The sequence below is a fragment of the Panthera leo genome, chromosome A2, assembly GCF_018350215.1.
Source record: "Panthera leo isolate Ple1 chromosome A2, P.leo_Ple1_pat1.1, whole genome shotgun sequence".
In the NCBI taxonomy this organism is placed as follows: domain Eukaryota; kingdom Metazoa; phylum Chordata; class Mammalia; order Carnivora; family Felidae; genus Panthera; species Panthera leo.
Window position 1 is genome coordinate 155,388,016 of NC_056680.1, and position 17,239 is coordinate 155,405,254.

General features: G+C 56.5%; 1 protein-coding gene across 3 annotated transcripts; it reads left to right on the forward strand.

Moving 5' to 3' along the window:
* Positions 1-1,365: 1,365 nt before the first annotated feature.
* Positions 1,366-17,200, forward strand: EPHB6 (EPH receptor B6). Of its 3 annotated transcripts, none has more exons than XM_042926894.1 (18): positions 1,366-1,443; positions 9,358-9,429; positions 9,726-9,925; positions 10,200-10,264; positions 10,452-11,205; positions 11,938-12,093; positions 12,470-12,826; positions 12,949-13,073; positions 13,201-13,363; positions 13,632-13,746; positions 13,994-14,046; positions 14,264-14,383; positions 14,499-14,746; positions 15,012-15,185; positions 15,415-15,564; positions 15,824-16,017; positions 16,138-16,293; positions 16,402-17,200. In XM_042926894.1, the coding sequence occupies exons 3-18, from the start codon at positions 9,826-9,828 to the stop codon at positions 16,508-16,510; spliced, it is 3,039 nt and encodes a 1,012-aa protein (XP_042782828.1). In that variant the 5' UTR covers positions 1,366-1,443; positions 9,358-9,429; positions 9,726-9,825; the 3' UTR covers positions 16,511-17,200. The 3 variants fall into 3 exon arrangements, with proteins under 3 accessions (XP_042782828.1, XP_042782827.1, XP_042782829.1); XM_042926893.1 differs by lacking the exon at positions 1,366-1,443 and adding an exon at positions 2,491-2,606; XM_042926895.1 differs by lacking the exon at positions 1,366-1,443 and adding an exon at positions 2,491-2,606 and having other exon boundaries at positions 12,961-13,073.
* Positions 17,201-17,239: the final 39 nt, after the last annotated feature.

The following is a 17,239-nucleotide window of genomic DNA, read 5'->3' on the forward strand; positions in this document are numbered from 1 at the left end:
TTCTGTGAGCCACAAATGTTATTAGGTCCTGCCCCCAGTGCAGAACAAGTTTAAATACTATTATGTTTGATTCACTTATTCTAAAACACTTCGGAGCACCCAATGTGTGCCAGGCACTGAACAAATTATGGCAAAGATTTATGTTCAACTTTAAAAAGAGATTCATTACGTTGCTTTTTAATAGCTGCAGATGGCAGCATAACTTAACAATGCTTTCTGTGCTCTCCACCTACCTTTAAAACGTGGTTTAACACACAGATGATGATACAGGGCCAATCGGAATCACCTCTTTGCTTGCAGAGTACAAGGGTGCTTTCTCTGAAGATTGGACCCCTCCCAAATGTTATCAACAAGAGAAAAAATACTCATTACATAAGCCTCACACAACAAAAACTTAATTTCAGATCATAGGCACCTAATGGGCAGTGTTAACAATGGGATATATCAGGCAATAGAAAAGAACAGATATTTTTACTATGCTGTCAGCATATACCATGCATTGCAAATTACTACTGGAATTTCTGGGTTTTATAAAGTAACTTCTGTTTTTGTTTTGTTGCTGCTTTTAACATAATTTAATCCTGCGCTTTAAAGAAAAAAACAAAAGTTTCCACTGCACCCAGAGCTTTCTGGCAGTCATGTTGTTACTGTAACTAGGATAATGAGTTATATAATATCACATACAATGTAAATTCAGGTTTCTTCACAAAAGTGTTTCCAGGCCTCGGAGATGCCTGGTTTGGAAAGGAAATGAAAGCAGCTCTCTACCAACTGGATTTCAGAGCAAGGGGAAGAAACAAGATCTGGTGAGGCTCACCGGTGCAAGAGGACTTATCCAAGCTGCCCAAATGCAGAATCATTCAACATCATTAGGCTTATTAATTGACTGCAGATATCGAGAGGGAACAACCCCCTTGCCAAGTGGGGACTAGTTCAGTCGCCTTTCAGTTTCCATCACTCACTCAGCCAATTCATTAAAGCCGGTTTGTTTCTCCCAGGTGCCTTCTAATGAGTTGCATTGTTTCCTTTATTGTGCTTGTTGGCTCACAGATCTCTTTCACAATTTTCCTCAGTTTCTGAATGCTCCTTAAGTACCACTTTTGTGATCAGCCCGTTTGCAGCTAGCTAGCGCTTTCCCTCGTCTTGGATAAACGAAGTAAGTAAGTGGGAGAACTGAGATGCCACCCGGTGATACGGGAAGGAGGGGGGAAAGGCCAGAGGGACTTCCACCAGTCGCCTGTGTTCCTTGAAAGAACCAGCAGGTGGTAGCAGCACTTCGTGGGAAAGCCCCGGCTCAGCGCTGTAGGACCGGAACAATAGACCCCCCAAATCCTGTCCCCGGTCTGAGGAGAGGCTCGGGGTGGGCGGAAACATTTTTCCTCGCGGCGCCCCCTCGGTTCCTCCAACCTTCCAGGCACCTCCCAACGCCTCAGATCTCTGTGGGTAGGTTCTCCCTGGGGAGCGGGCAGAGGTGGAGCCACCCAGGGGTGCACGACTTGCCCGGGCAATGCAAAGCCAGGCACCTACATCTGGACTTCCCCTTTCAGACCCAGGCTTCCCAGCCCTTTGGGGAGGGTGGAGTCAGCAGCCCCAACGTTGACCAAGATCCAGGGTCACGAAGAGGCGGAAGAGTTTAAGGCTAGATCACAGACACTTTCATAACCCAGATGCGCCCCCCCCCCCGCCACCGCTCCACTGCTGCCTACCCATCCCCACCCCACCCCCGTACCCTCCGAGATTTCTCAGTTTGTCTTTCCCTCCACCCCCTTCTTTTCCTTCTTTCTCTTCTTCGCAGCTCACGCCCACCTTAGTTTAAACCTGAGTAGGAACTAAAACAGCGGGTTTAGTTCCTAGAGTTGAAGCCGAAAAGCAGGGGTGGGGAGAGGGCGCGGGCGTTCGGGCCGGCTGCCGCGCTGCCCTGCCCTGCCCCGCCGTGCCCCGCGGTGCCCCGGGCGTCGGCCGGCCGCCCGTGCGCTTCGCTCCCGGGGACCCGAGCCCGCGCCCGGCCCGGGGGTCTAAACACCTCGGCCCGCCGCCCGCGCCCTCCGGGCCCCTCGCGCGCGCCTCCCCCGGCGCCCGGGTCCCCCCGCCGCGCGCGGCCGGGAGGAGGAGGCGCCCCCGCCCCGGCGCACAGGCGGGCCCAGGGCGAGCCCCGCGCCTCCACCCCGCTCTCCCCCGCGCATCGCCGCCCAGGCCGGGAGGGCGGGCTCGGCTCCCCGGAAGAGGGGAGAAGGAGGGCGGCCGCAGGGGCCGGAGAGGGGCGGGCCGGGCTGGGAGGGACGCGGAGGGGGCGGGCCGGGCTGCGCTCGCCCCTGCCGCCGCTCCAGAGGCGAGCAGCGGGCGGCGGGACCCGCGACCGAGCGCGGCGACGGCCAGCGCGACGCGGGCCCCGTGCGATCCCCGGGCGCCCCGCCTCCAGAGCAGCCCCCGCCGCCGGCCACCGCCCCCCGGCCGCCCCGGAACCGCGGAGACGCGCGGCGGCGAGCGGACCCGGGCCGCGGGCAGCGGGGTCCCCGCACCCGAGCGGAGACGCGGGCGCCGCGGCTCCACCGCGGGGCCTCGGAGGGTGGGGGGCGCAGACCTGCGGAGCCTGCGGCCGGCGGAAGGTGAGCCCCGGGGTGCCAGGCGGCGTTGAGGGGGTGGGGGGGGGCGGTGTGCCTGGGGACAGAGGCGTCCAGGTTTGCAAAAGTAGAGGGGCCCTCCAGACCGGGCCTCTGCAGATCCTGGGGGCCCCCTGGGGGAGTGCTGAGTGTCCTTCCCCAGGGCGAAGGTGGGTTCGTGAGGGGTGCGAAACTGTCCACGCTGGCTGCCCGACCTCTGACCAGCCATCACTGACACCACTGTCACCCTCGCTGCTGCGATCCCCCACTGTGTCTCCCGAGGCTCTGCTCTGGCTCTGGCTTGGGGGTCCTGATGTAGGGGTCCTCGCCAAGCCGGGCCCCCAGCGTTCCGAAGAGGATCGCCCACCCTTCTGACTCCCGTGGCATCTCTCCAATCCCCACGGAGCTGGGAGGGGCGAGGACGTTGATCCCACGCCTGCCCCCGGCTCCCCCACCCCCATTCCCACCCGTAAGCCGTGGAGCGGAGAGAAGGCTCCGTTCGTGCTCCCCGTAACCCCCAAGTTGCAACCAAAGTCTGCTGCTTGCTTCTGCCCCAGCTCCACCCCCTCGCTTTGCATCTGGGTGCTTGGCCCTACCTGCCCCCCACCCCCACCCTCCAATCTTGGCTGTCTGGCACCCTCGCTCCTCCCATCCCTGGGGGAGCTGGCCTGGGCCCAGCATAGCTGATGTTGTAATGTCCCTGGCGGTGCCGGTGGAGAGAAGCGGCTGGGCCTGTTCCCAATAAGTTAAACCGGGGCCAGGCCCTCCACCCGCCAGGAGAACTTGACTCAGGTTCTAGAAGGGGAGATGCTGGCTGGGTGGGAAGGTGCTGTGGAACTGTTGGCAGTGCGGGGAGATGTCCAGGTAATGGGCATTGCCTGATTGCGACTTGTCGTTTGTTGAAGGTGCTGTTCTGAGGGGCTGCTTGGTTCTTTCAGAGCAGTGGCCCTTTTTCCTTGCAGGAAGGCGAGGGTGGGGGCTTCTGTGTACCTACCTAGTGGCCTAGAGAGGGGACTCCTTGGGAGTCTGTTGGTTCATTCAGGGCTCAAGAAGATGGCTGGCAGTGACGATTATGTCACCAGAGTGCCTAGGAGCAACAGGCACCAGCGGTCTGAGCATGTGAAGGGCTGGAACATTCCTCTTCTCTGCCGGCCGCTTTTCCAGCTCCTCACCTTCTCCTGAGCTAGGCCCCAGGTCCCATGTCCCTGCCGCACTCCCTCCCACTAGGTGGAGGCAGGTTGGCGGGGTTGGGGAGTTGAGGCAGCCTTGGTTTCCCTTTCTCTTCTTTCCTGTTCAGCTCGCACTCTCCCAGCCCAGATGTTTCGGCAACAGCGACTCCTGGGGTAGAGAGCGGTCGACAGGCCCACTGGGGGTAGAGTGGGGACAGACCCAGGGTGAGGAGAAGGGCTCGTGGGCATCAGTATGAGGAGCACTCTGGATCTGCTCTGATGTGCATGCTCACACACACACGCACACACACGCACACGCACTCCTCCCAGCACGCGTGCTGCCCTGCACCCATCTCGCCTCACACACATTGCCTCACACGCTCTCGCACTTGCTCCCACGGGCACTAGTCCTGGCTCTTGGGGACTTCTACACTCTTCCATGTACTCATCTCCCGCGGACACGTACTGACAGCACCAACATCTCCCTTCCGCCCTTTTCCAAAGCCATGCGTGTGTCCGTGGTCCCTGCACAGCCAGAGTGGCTCAGTCTAAGTGGCTGTCTGCCACTCCCAGACACTGCCTGCATCTTAAAAGCCTCCCCCAGCTCCACAGCCTGGGAGTGGGAGGCACATTCGTCTGCATCTGCGTGCTCTGGGGGACATTCTTGGAGGCTGGAGGCCTCAAGGGACACAGGACTCTCCTCTGCTAGGTAATCCACAAATTGGCTTCTCTCAGCAGGGCAGCAGGGGCCAGAAGCGCCAGAGGACAGCCACGTCCTCACTGTGTGCTCTGGATGCCGCTGTAAGGGCTGAGGGGATCCTTTTCAAGGCCGGCAGCCAGAGCTCCAAGAGACAGCGACTAAGACCATGTCCAAGGTGGAGATTAAAGGGTAGAGGCAGCAGCATTAAGCTGAGCAAGGATTATCCTGGAATTTCCTGGGCGTTTAACAGCTGTAGAACAGGACGAGGACAGGGACTGTGCTTCTGACCCCTCCCACGCTGACCCTGTGGCTAACAGGTGTGAGGACCTGTCACACCACACATTAACCATTGGCCCCTTTGCCCTTGGGACCTCCCTCGCCCTGCTGGGCCCCGCAGCCTGCTTTGCCTCTCCGAATGTTCCCATCTGGGCTCACTTAGTGACGATGATGCCCTTGTCTTGTGCTTGAGTGTCCAGCCGCCTTGGTCCCCCCTTGAAAGCTGCAGTCCTTTGCCTAGGACCGAGTAAGAGAAGCATGGTACTGTCAGTGGGGCAATTTGAACTTCTTCAGAGAGAAGCTTAAAGGAAATCCAGGGATAAAGTTATTTTGCTCATTTATTCCCAACTCCTACTGCCTCTTTCTCTCTGCTTTCTTCTTATAGATGAAAATCTCTAGATTATTTTGAAACCCAGAGAGAAAAAGGGGGTGGGGGGAGGATCAAATGTAAACATACGCTAGGTTAGTCTGGGTTTTGAAAATCTTTTCCTTTTTTTTTTTTGTTTCGATGGTCATGATGAGATTTTGTTTTAATTGTAAAAATGAGATATGCTCGTTGTAACAAGGAAACCCATTGGAATATACGTAAGACAAAGTTAATAACCCCCCACCTACCATCGTTCATTTCTCCCTCCTACAGGAACCAGTCTTAACGGCTCAGTGTATTTTCTACCATACCTTCCTTCAAGCTTATTCATAAGGTTTATATCACTTAATGTTTTTAAGACTCATTTTGTGGATTGAGGTGCATAAACTATATTAAGCCATCTCAGTTTGTTCATAAAATTACCGTATTTAACATTTCAATTCGAGGACAGTTAATTTGTTAAATTCTTACAGATGTACTCATTTAATGTATTTTTAAGTCTCTCATTTTTAAAGATAACAGAACTCAGAAGCTATGATTTATAAGCTAAGAGTCTACACATCTTTCGTCTTTGCCAGTTTCTGGAAACAAAACACAATTCTGATGCCTACGAACTGTCCTATTTTTATAAACCAAAGAAATGTAGCAGGCTTGTGGATGCAGTGTGTCTGCTATAGCAAAACGATGTAAAGTGATATATGTAGAAAAGAAGCTGAGAAAAAAAATGTGAAGTCATAGAATGCAATTTTTGTCATATGAAATTTTGTCTAATCAGTCTTCTTTTCTGAGCTACCATTGTCCATCCACATTTCTGCTGCTTCTGGGGTTCTGTTTTTCAAACCATACACACATCTGAAATGTGAATGTTTCCCTGATTGAGAGAAGTTTTCTGCTCTTTCATGGCTTAAAGGGTTGCTCAACATGGACCAGTTCCCTTCACAAGCTCAAGAAGTTAGAGGGATCCAAAGCAGGCCCACCCTCACACCACCCCGCCCCCCCCGCCCACCCCCCCCACCCTCACACACACCTCCTACCCCCCCCCACCCCCCCACCCCCGCCTGTGTTGCAACAGTGATGCCCTTGACTGCTTCTAGGACACACTCCTAGACTAAATGCGGAAAGATGTCCTAGTCCTCAGCCACTGAAGGCACCTTTGAAAATCAAGTTCTAAGTCCTGCTTGTTTAGTATTCCAGGCAGGTGGATGGAGCGCGTGTTCTTGTCACTTACATTTCTGCCTTTGAAACTTCTTTCAAAAGAATCTGCGGTGGTAGGAATTAGCTGACAGCAGTTTCTTCCATATCTTAAAGTTTCCTCTTTCCTAATTTTTATTCTTGCCATAGAGATACACCCAAGTTCTTTTTATATATTAAAAAGGAAAAGACTTGAATTTATCTGTCTTTTTTTTTGATAAGCGAGAATTGACCTAACCTCCTAGTCTCACTCAACCAGTTTTTGTTTTCTGAAGGAACTCATTTATAACCTTCAGCCTTCTGGATCCACATCGAAAAGAGGTCCCTTCGGACAGCAAGGGACACTTCTGGGTACTTGAAGATCCTCAACCATTTTTTAATGAATATCTTTGTTCTTGGCAAAAATCTGTACAAAATTTGGAAAGTGGCAATCCACACGCAATGTCTCCATTTAATTCTTTTCTTCCTGATGCCTCTTGAGGACAGAAGCTGAGTGGCTTTAACGTGTTCTCTAATTGCTTTTGCTTTTGCTCTTTTCTGGATCCTCTGGAGACAGGCCAGCTTCATGTTGTCATTAAGATGCACGCTGAGGCTGTGCATACACGCCCTATTGTAGCCACAAGCGACTGTGTTGCTTGTATTGTGGGTCATCAAAGCAAATACTTTGCCATCCCTCATCTTCTAGAATGTTCCATATTGCGCAGCTGATATGATCTGCAGTATATCTCTTCCCTCTTGTTGTCTCCCCCACCCCCCCAAAAAAAATTCATTGAGATGCATCCAAAGTGTTTATTATTCCTTCTCCATGATTATTTGTCTAGTTATAAGTTGAAGAAGACACAGTGCTTACAGTTTTTTCTTTGTTACATATCCCAAAATCCATCCATCTTCTGCCTGAAAGAGGCTATTTTGGAGAATATCTGCTGGGCAAATGATATAATAGCTTTCCTTGTTTAAAGACATTTTGCTGGCATTTTTGGTTCTTGATAACAACATTCCTAAAGACCCTATAGCGCTGGACAGAGTCTGGTCTGCCTTGGTGTGACAAGCATGTCTCCAAATTAAGCCACAGAGAGTTTGGGGGATGCAGCCACAACATGAGTTCCTTCAGGATATTTATTGAGCAGCCATTGGTGGTGGGGCCCTGCTTTTTTACTTCACGGTCTCCCTGTTCTTTGAAACATTTAGTCTGTGAATGATTCTAGCAGCATTGAGGACAGTATTTGCAAAGAACCTCTGTTTCTCAGGAATCATTTGCCGTATGGCAATGCTTCCTTTTTTTTCTGGGTTTATTGAGAGACCATTGACGTATACCGTCGTGTAAGTTTAAGGTGTACAACCAGGTGATTTGGAAATGCTTCTTACTTGCTATATGCTCTAAGTTAAACTCTATCTCACAAGTAGGGTTCTAGTGTCATGAAAGGGAAATTTCAGTGGCTGATGGGCAGATACCCATTATGCACCAGCCCACACAGCTGCAAAAGCTGTGCCCTTTCATGACAACCACATGGGGGTGACACTGAAGGCTTCATCTTGCAAGACAGCCAGCGTTGCCAGGAGAAATTAGATTAGCAGGAATCAAATTATGACTTTCTTATTTATCGAAGTTAAATAGTGCAGTAGTTTGATTTTGACCTCAGTATGAAATGTGCAGTTTTCAATGATGGTGTGGATCACCTGGCCACGACTGTCCTGGAGGAAATAGGTTCCAGTTTCCAATGGCTTTCTTTTTTCTCTCTCAGTTTGATGGCTTTGAACAACCTGCCTCTTATTTTCTTCTTCACAGAAATAAATGGAATGTACCGCTCTGGTCCATGCAACTTGCAGACTTTTGAGACTCAGTCACAAGGAGAGAAATGGGTCCCCACTAATCTCTAGACCAATGAGCAAAGGCAGGTCTGAGCCCACTGGTCTTCGTCGTGACCCTGGAGGCAGCCATGCCCCCTCATCATGTGCTTGTGAGCCGTGGGGGTGTGCTTGTACAGGGATGGCCTTTTTAGGTTCCCAATTGGGAACACACTTTATACCATTCTGCATGGACTACTTACCCTTAGAAATTATTTTTGTAATCAGTGCATAAACTGTTGTCCTTATTCTTTTTTAAGGTTGCGCCATAATTTATTAACCATCTTTCTCTTGATGAACAGTTACTTTACAGGTTTTTCCCTTCCAAACAATTCTGCAATAAATATCCGTGTTTGAACTTCTGTGCAACCAGATCCAAGGATAGAGTACCGGGGCGCCTGGGGGGTTCAGTCACTTGAGCATCCCACTTCAGCTCAGGTCACTATCTCACGGTTCACAAGTTTGAGCCCCACGTCGGGCTCTGTGCTGACAGCTCAGAGCCTGGAGCCTGCTTCAGATTCTGTGTCTCCCTCTCTCTCTGTTCCTTCCCTGCTTGTACTCTGTCTCTCTCTCTCTCTCTCAAAAATAAATAAAGGTTGAAAAAAAAAAAAAAGGATACAGTACCTGAAGGACAAACTCTCAGAAGTGAAGCTGCTAGCTAGACATTGCCAAGTGTCCTTCCAAGAGAAAACACCAGTTTGAACTTACAAGCGCCGTGAATCTAGAGAGCCTGTTTCTCACATTTCCTTCAACCCAGGGCACTTTTCATCTCCTAGGACAAGATGGCATGCTACTGTTGTTTCCCCTTTCTGTCCTCTCATTGTGAGCGTGCTAGAAGCATTTTTTCCTATATGTGGCATACATTTATTTTTCCGCAAGCCATAGAAGCGTACCCCTTGTGGACAGGAGACCTCTGTTCACAAATGTAGGCATGCCAGTCCCCCAGAGCTCAACCCCTTCTCCACTCCTCAGACGGCATCTTTATGCCTGTGTTCTTCTCATGTCTGTTCCCCCACCCTCCCTCCCATCATACCCCACAGCTCTTTCCTGTGTTCCCTCTTGCTTCACTGCCTCTTTGCAATGTCTAGAGTGTCCAGGTCTTATGTGGGTCAGGAGGTGCTGGCGAGGGGGAGTCGTGTGTCCTTAGGGAAGGAGCAGCTTTCTACTCTGCTTGTTTTAATGAGAAGAATCTTCTGACTTCCAACGCAGGGTGGCCGTAGGAGGAGGAGAGGAGAGGAAATGAAGAGAAAGAACTGAAATAGCTCCTTCCAGAAGAAAAGGGTAAGACTGGCCCAGAATTACCCTGTGCTCTAAGGGAGGGCCATAAGAGATGCTCAGAGATGGGTCACCTGTGGGAAGTAGGGAGGGAGTGACCCATCACAGGGCCCTCTAAGATGGCAGACTTAGCGCAAGTCAGGAGAAAGTCGGCTTCCTACAGGCCTTTACCCCTCGGTTGGTGCTGGGGTGGTTTGAGAGCTATCGGACAAGACACAGAGTCAGGTTTTGGGGTCTGGGCCATCTGTGTAGCAGTGGAGTTCCCTGCCACCTGCCTCTTCTGGTCCCATGTGTCTCCCTAGGAAACAAGTTCGGCAGCAGACCCCCAGTCTTACAAAGCAGCAGCCCCGCCTGGGAGCAGGGTGGTGGCCAGGGCAATGGTGGGAGCCCTGAAGATGCCCCATGGCTGCTGAGGGGGCCGCCCGGTCAGGGAGCGGAGTGGCGGGCATGGTGTGCAGTCTCTGGGTCCTGGGGCTGGCGTCCTCAGTTCTGGCTCTGGAAGGTAAGAGGGAGGGGAGACTGGAGAATTCCCTACCTGCCACCGTGGGTGGGAAATGGGAAAGATTCAGAAAAGGCAGAAAAGAGTGAAGACGTCAAGAAGGGGAAAAGGATGGGGAAGCTTTCTGAGAAAGGCTCCCGGCAGACAGCTGTGCCCCTGCTGGTGGATTCAAAGGACCAGGGAGGGGAATTCTTGTTTTCCTCATGGGAATGTGGTGAGGGTTAGCAGCACCGGCTGGAGGCTTGGCCGTTGAGTGTCCCTTCTTATCTCTGGGCAGAGGTACTTCTGGACACCACTGGAGAGACATCCGAGATTGGCTGGCTCACCTACCCACCAGGCGGGGTGAGTGGCATTCCTGACCCCAGTGCACCTCCCCCACCCTGCTCCTAGAGTGTGGAACTTGGGAGGGAGGCCCTGGGTAGAGACTAATGGGGTAAGACTCATTCTCCCGAGAGGAACAGGACTTCCGCGTGTTCTTACCCTGCTCTGCATGCAGCTAACAGTGTCTCCCCGGCCGCCCTCCCTACAGTGGGATGAAGTGAGCGTTCTGGACGACCAGCGACGCCTGACTCGGACCTTCGAGGCATGCCATGTGGCAGGGGCCCCTCCGGGCACCGGGCAAGACAACTGGCTGCAGACACACTTTGTGGAGCGACGAGGAGCGCAGAGGGCACACATCAGACTCCACTTCTCCGTGCGGGCGTGTGCCAGCCTGGGCGTGGCCGGAGGCACCTGCCGGGAGACCTTCACGCTTTACTACCGCCAGGCGGAGGAGCCCGATGGCCCCGACAGCATTTCCTCCTGGCACCTCAAACGCTGGACCAAGGTGGACACGATCGCAGCGGACGAGAGCTTCCCTGCCTCCTCCGCCTGGGCCGTGGGCCCGCGCGGCGCTGGGCAGCGGGCCGGGCTGCAGCTGAATGTCAAAGAGAGGAGCTTTGGCCCCCTCACCCAGCGCGGCTTCTACGTGGCCTTCCAGGACACGGGGGCCTGCCTGGCCCTAGTGGCGGTCAAGCTCTTCTCCTACACCTGCCCCTCCGTTCTCCGCGCCTTCGCCTCCTTCCCTGAGACTCAGGCCAGTGGGGCCGGAGGCGCCTCCCTGGTGGCCGCCGTGGGCACCTGTGTGGCTCACGCAGAGCCAGAGGAGGATGGAGGTGGGGGACAGGTGGGGGGGAGCCCCCCCAGGCTGCACTGCAATGGGGAGGGCAAGTGGATGGTAGCTGTTGGGGGCTGCCGCTGCCAACCAGGGCACCAGCCTGCCCGCGGAGACAAGGCCTGCCAAGGTGAGATTCTGCCGCTGTGCACGTGCCCAAGATCTCCCCACCCGTCTCCCGACCTTTGGGCGCCTCTGCTGAATACCCCAAACTTTACTTTGTCCTCCAAAAGTTCAGGAATAAGCTATTTTAGGAAAGGACTCTTGTTTTCTCCAGACTTATTTTCTAAAGCACACAAATGTGGTGTAATAGGCTCATCTCAAATTTCTAGAACCTTCTGGAGACTTCCACATTGCTGAGCCTCCTGGGGCTGCAGGCCTGGGAAGTGATGGAGATCACACTCCTAGGTTATCTTGGGGTGGGTCCTTTGTCCCTATATGCCATGTAATTCGGAAGTGATCCTCACAGGGCCAGGTGACCAGGATGCAGGTAGGAGAAGGCCGTGGATACCAGCCAAGGGGGATGCTTCTGTTGCAGGGTAGAGGCTGCGGAAGGCCTCTGCAGAGGGAGGTTACACGGTCGAGCCAGACACCTATATCAAGGGCTTGTCCTGTCCATAGTCCCCCACTGCACCTCACTTTTTCCACCCAAGGAAATGCAGTTCCCACCCCAGTCACCTGGTGGAAGTAATCTGCCTGAGTGAGGGAAAGAGGGAACAGGGGGTGGGGGGTAGGTCTGAGGAGGAAAGGAGAGACCTCCCTGGGGAGTAGAAGGCTGGGAGGATGCCTGTGTGACGCACGTGGGGCTCCGGAGGCGGTGAGTGGAGTGAGCCTGAAGTCCTCACCCGGTTCTGCCCCTCAGCCTGCCCCGAGGGCTCCTACAAGGCCATGGCTGGGAACGCCCCCTGCTTGCCCTGCCCAGCCCGCAGCCACGCCCCCGACCCTGCGTCGCCTGTTTGCCCCTGCCTTGAGGGCTTCTACAGGGCCGGTTCCGACCCCCCAGAGGCCCCCTGCACTGGTGAGTCTCCCACCAGCCCAGGGGGTGGAAATGGACTGGGGGCGGCAGAGAAGGGGAGCCTGAGGGCTACACATGGGGCTGGTGTGCATTTGCAGTGACTTTTCTCCTGTTCCCTCATTTTCTCCCTCCCTGCTACACACCTCCTTCTCACCTTGACTCCATCTGCACTGGCCCACCTCCTACCCCTTCTCCCACCCACCTCCGCTTTCTGGTCCCCACCCCATGCTCTTGGTCTCCTCCCCTCTGGGCCACCTGTTGTCCCCTGCTTCCTAACTTCCTCCATCATGCCCACCCCTCCTCCCCCACCTCTACCCCAACCCCAACGACTCCTTTCCCTGGCCCTCCTCGCTGCCCCCACCCCCGCCGGCCTCCCCAGGCCCGCCTTCGGCTCCCCGGGAGCTTTGGTTCGAGGTGCAAGGCTCAGTGCTCATGCTGCACTGGCGCCTGCCTCAGGAGCTGGGGGGACGCGGGGACCTGCTCTTCAATGTCGTGTGCAAGGAATGCGGAGGCCACCAGGAGCCTGGCACGGGCACCCCGGGCGCCTGTCGCCGCTGCAGGGATGAAGTGCACTTCGACCCCCGCCAGAGGGGCCTGACTGAGAGCCGAGTGTTAGTTGGGGGGCTCCGGGCACATGTGCCCTACATCCTGGAGGTGCAGGCTGTGAACGGGGTGTCAGAGCTTAGCCCCGACCCTCCCCAGGCTGCCGCCATCAATGTCAGCACCAGCCACGCAGGTGAGCCTTTTACTCTGCCTGACGCCTGGACTGGCCTCCTTACAGCCCCCTCCCCCACTCCTGCTGCCGGGGGGGGGGGGGGGGTGGCCTGGAGACCCTCCTACTAACCCCCCACACCCCAGTTCCCTCTGCAGTCCCTGCATTGCACCAGGTGAGCCGGGCATCCAACAGCATCACGGTGTCCTGGCCACAGCCAGACCAAACTAACGGGAATATCTTGGACTATCAGCTCCGCTACTATGACCAGGTGGGGAGGAGAGGGGGTGCCCCACAGTGGGGCCAGGGGTGGGGGAGAGGTGCCAGGAAGCCTGGGGGTGGGAGCAGGGCTGAGGGGCCAGACTGGGCAGCAGGGAGTGAACGGCTGTCACCCCCAGGCAGAAGATGAATCCCACTCCTTCACCCTGACCAGCGAGACCAACACGGCCACCGTGACCCAGCTGAGCCCTGGCCACATCTATGGCTTCCAGGTGCGGGCGCGGACTGCCGCAGGCCACGGCCCCTACGGGGGCAAGGTCTATTTCCAGACGCTGCCTCAAGGTGAGAGGAAGCCTGGATGGGGAGGGGGCAGCACCAGGGAATGGTGAGGAGAGGCCCGGGGGCCCTCCAGGCCTTGACCCCTCACCCAGCACCCTCCAGACTAGAGATCGTGTGGGCCAGGAGGCTGAGGATAGTCTCATGGCTGAGCGGCTGGCCTTTGGGTCTGTGGGTGGGTCTGAGCAGGTGCACGGTGGGGGGCGGGGGGTATGTAGGTGTGCGTGCAGGGAAGGCCTTACCCACGAGTGATCCTGGGTGGCTGCTTCCTCAGGTGAGCTGTCCACCCAGCTGCCAGAGAGACTCTCCTTGGTAATTGGGTCCATCCTGGGGGCCTTGGCCTTCCTCCTGCTGGCGGCCATCACCGTGCTGGCTGTCGTGTTCCGGAGGTGAGCCCCTTCCGGCCGTGTCCGAGCACCGCTCACCCCGCAGCACAGCCCCACGTCCTGCAGCCCCGCAGCCCACTGCAGAAACCCCCACCGGCGCCCACCTCCCGCCACCCGGCCCCTTCCCTTGGGGTCCGTGCCCAGGTGGGAAGGAGGGATCACAGACCCCCGGCCGGAGGGTGGCCGGTGTGGGGGCCGAAAGGGGGACAGAACGGGAGGGAGTCATTCCAGGACTCTGGTTTGTCCTCAGGAAGCGGCGTGGGACGGGCTACACAGAGCAGCTGCAGCAGTACAGCAGTCCAGGTGTGGGGTGGGGAGGGGCGGGGCCAGGAAGGGGGGGGGGCTCCCAGACCAAGAGCTGGGGGCTGAGCACAGCAGGCAAGGCTAGCTTCCCCTGAGGCTGAGGGGAAGCCCTTGACCCTGCCTTTGTAGGTAAGAGGGCATGCCCCCCCCCCCACCACCGTGTGCGGGCAGCCTGGCCTTGCACCGCGCCCTCATGATGCGCCCCATTTGCCCACAGGACTTGGGGTGAAGTATTACATCGACCCCTCCACGTACGAGGACCCCTGCCAGGCCATCCGGGAGTTTACCAGGGAGGTGGATCCCGCGTATATCAAGATCGAGGAGGTCATTGGGGCAGGTGTGCAGGGGCAGAGGAAGGGGATGGGAGGGACGGGATCCCTTCAAACTGGGGCAGGACATCGTGAGCCTGCAGTCCTTCCTCCATACTCCCCGACCTGCCCCTGTCCTCCCAGGCTCCTTTGGTGAAGTACGCAGGGGCCGCCTGCAGCCCCGGGGACGGCGGGAACAGGCTGTGGCCATCCAGGCCCTGTGGGCTGGAGGCACCGAGAGCCTCCAGATGACCTTTCTGGGCCAGGCTGCAGTCCTGGGCCAGTTCCAGCACCCCAACATCCTGCGGCTGGAGGGCGTGGTCACCAAGAGCCGGCCCCTCATGGTGCTGACGGAACTCATGGAGCTGGGTCCCCTGGACAGCTTCCTCAGGGTCAGTCCAGCCTGGGGGCCGGGAGGCGCGGCTGGGGAAGCCTGGGGTCCGGGGAGGTTTACAATTCTCAGCTGTCCCGGAGACAGGAGACAGAGCCCTATATCTTTGCTCCCCCACCCCCGCTGGTCTTCATCCTTCGTTCCCAGGCCATTTTCTGATTCCTTAATCCCCGCTCCCTCTCATGCTGATACCTGCTGGGCTGTGCAGCGGGTCAAGGCTTCCCACCCCACTGCTGGAGGCTGAACTCTGCCCCCCTGCCCCTCAGCAGCGGGAGGGCCAGTTCAGCAGCCTGCAGCTGGTGGCCATGCAGCGAGGAGTGGCCGCAGCCATGCAGTACCTGTCCAGCTTCGCCTTCGTGCACCGTGCCCTCTCTGCCCACAGCGTGCTGGTGAATAGCCACCTGGTGTGCAAAGTGGCTCGTCTTGGCCACAGTCCTCAGGTGAGAGCACTGCCTGGGGGGCTCAGCCTTTTCCAGAGGGCGCTGGAGGCCCAGCTGGGACCCAGGGTTGAACCACCCGTGGCATATCACAGTGTCTGAAGGGATGGGGCTCACCAGGGCTCCATCCAGGAGAGAACGCTGGGCAGACATGTGAGCACATAGCAGTCGCTCAATAAATGCGGCCACTGAGATCATTATTGCTGCTGTGATTTCTAACCCCACCCCTCAGGGCCCAAGTTGTATGCTTCGGTGGGCAGCCCCAGAGGTCATCGCTCACGGAAAACATACAACGTCCAGTGACATCTGGAGCTTTGGGATAGTGATGTGGGAAGTGATGAGTTATGGAGAGCGACCCTACTGGGATATGAGTGACCAGGAGGTGAGCTCTTGACCTAGACACTGCTGATCCCCCGCCCCCATCCTTCCAATCCACCAGCCTCACAGACTCATAGGTTCTTAGCCTCTAGTCTCTAATCCGCTCACACCGGAAGTTCTTTTGGCTTCCATATCGTTAAGTCCCTTCCCCGCTCCAGCTTCATGTTCCGCCTGATCCCAGCCCACCCGCTGACCTAACCAACAAGATACTCCTTTCCACTAGCAGTAGCTTCTCATCACCACCGTCTTCCTCCAACCCCCAGGTGCTAAATGCAATAGAACAGGAGTTCCGGCTTCCCCCACCTCCAGGCTGTCCTCCTGGACTACATCTGCTCATGCTAGACACTTGGCAGAAGGACCGTACCCAGCGGCCCCATTTTGACCAGCTGGTGGCTGCGTTTGACAAGATGATCCGAAAGCCAGACACTCTACAGGCTGACGGTGGCCCTGGGGACAGGTCTGCAGATTGGGGCTGGAGCCTGGGACAACCAGGGAGGGTAGATACAAACTGAAAACAAACTGAGGCGAGGGGGCTAAGATGAAGGGGAGACTTTGACACCCACCTCCCCTCACTTAGACCTTCCCAGGCCCTTCTGAACCCTGTGGCCCTGGACTTTCCTTCTCTGGACTCACCCCAGGCCTGGCTTTTGGCCATTGGACTGGAGTGCTACCAAGAAAACTTCTCCAAGTTTGGCCTCTGCACCTTCAGTGATGTGGTCCAGCTCGGCCTGGAGTAAGCAGGGAGAGAGGTGGGGTGGGGATTCCTCTGGGCCCAGGCCAGGGGTCATGCCTGGGATCTTAGAGAAGCGGGCCCAGACTTGATCCACTCCTTCCCCACCAGAGACCTGCCCGCCCTGGGCATCACCCTGGCTGGCCACCAGAAGAAACTGCTGCACAACATCCAACTCCTTCAGCAGCACCTGACGCAGCCGGGCTCAGTGGAGGTCTGAGGCCTGGGCTCCCGCTGTGCGTGGGCGATGCCCTGGACAGCCCCGGCCGTAGGTCCCAGGAGCGATATGCGAGACCAGAGCCAGTCTCCGTCCTGGCCTCCTCGAGAGGCGCCTGCCTCACTACACCCAACCCCCTGGACGCTTTGCTCCCTAGTCCTCCTCTGCCCTCCTCCGCCCTCCCCCGCATTAAAGGGAAAGAAGAAACTTTGCAAGTTGGAAGTGTGGTGAGAGCTGAGTCTGCGAGGAAGGGCTGGGAAGGCCTCGGAGAAGGAGCGCAGGGCCATTGCCGGAAGGGGACACGGCAGAGCCAAATGCACAAGGAAGCAGAGCAGGGAACGGCTTTATTGGAAGGTAGAAGGTGGCAAGACTCAAGCAGCTTTACCCCACCCCCAAAGCGGTTCCTGTCCCCCTCACTCCTGTTCTCCACGTGCCTCCCCCCACCCAGCTGTCTGGAGCACCCTGGGAAGGACTGTCCCCTTCCCACCATGACCCTGGGACAGAGGCGGCAAGCCTGTCCTTAAAGTGCTTTGCTCTGACAGTGCAGAGTACTTCAGTAAGGCCGAAGAGCCCACAGCCTCGTCCTCACTGGCACCAGCCCTGTGCTGGGGGTGAGGTGAGGGCTACCTCCCCCCTTGCTTTCTATTGGCCCCCTGAGCCTAACGAGTAGTGGGGACCTGGGGCAGCGATTCCCCCGCTGCATTCCTCAAGGGGGCGGGGGGGGGGGGGGGG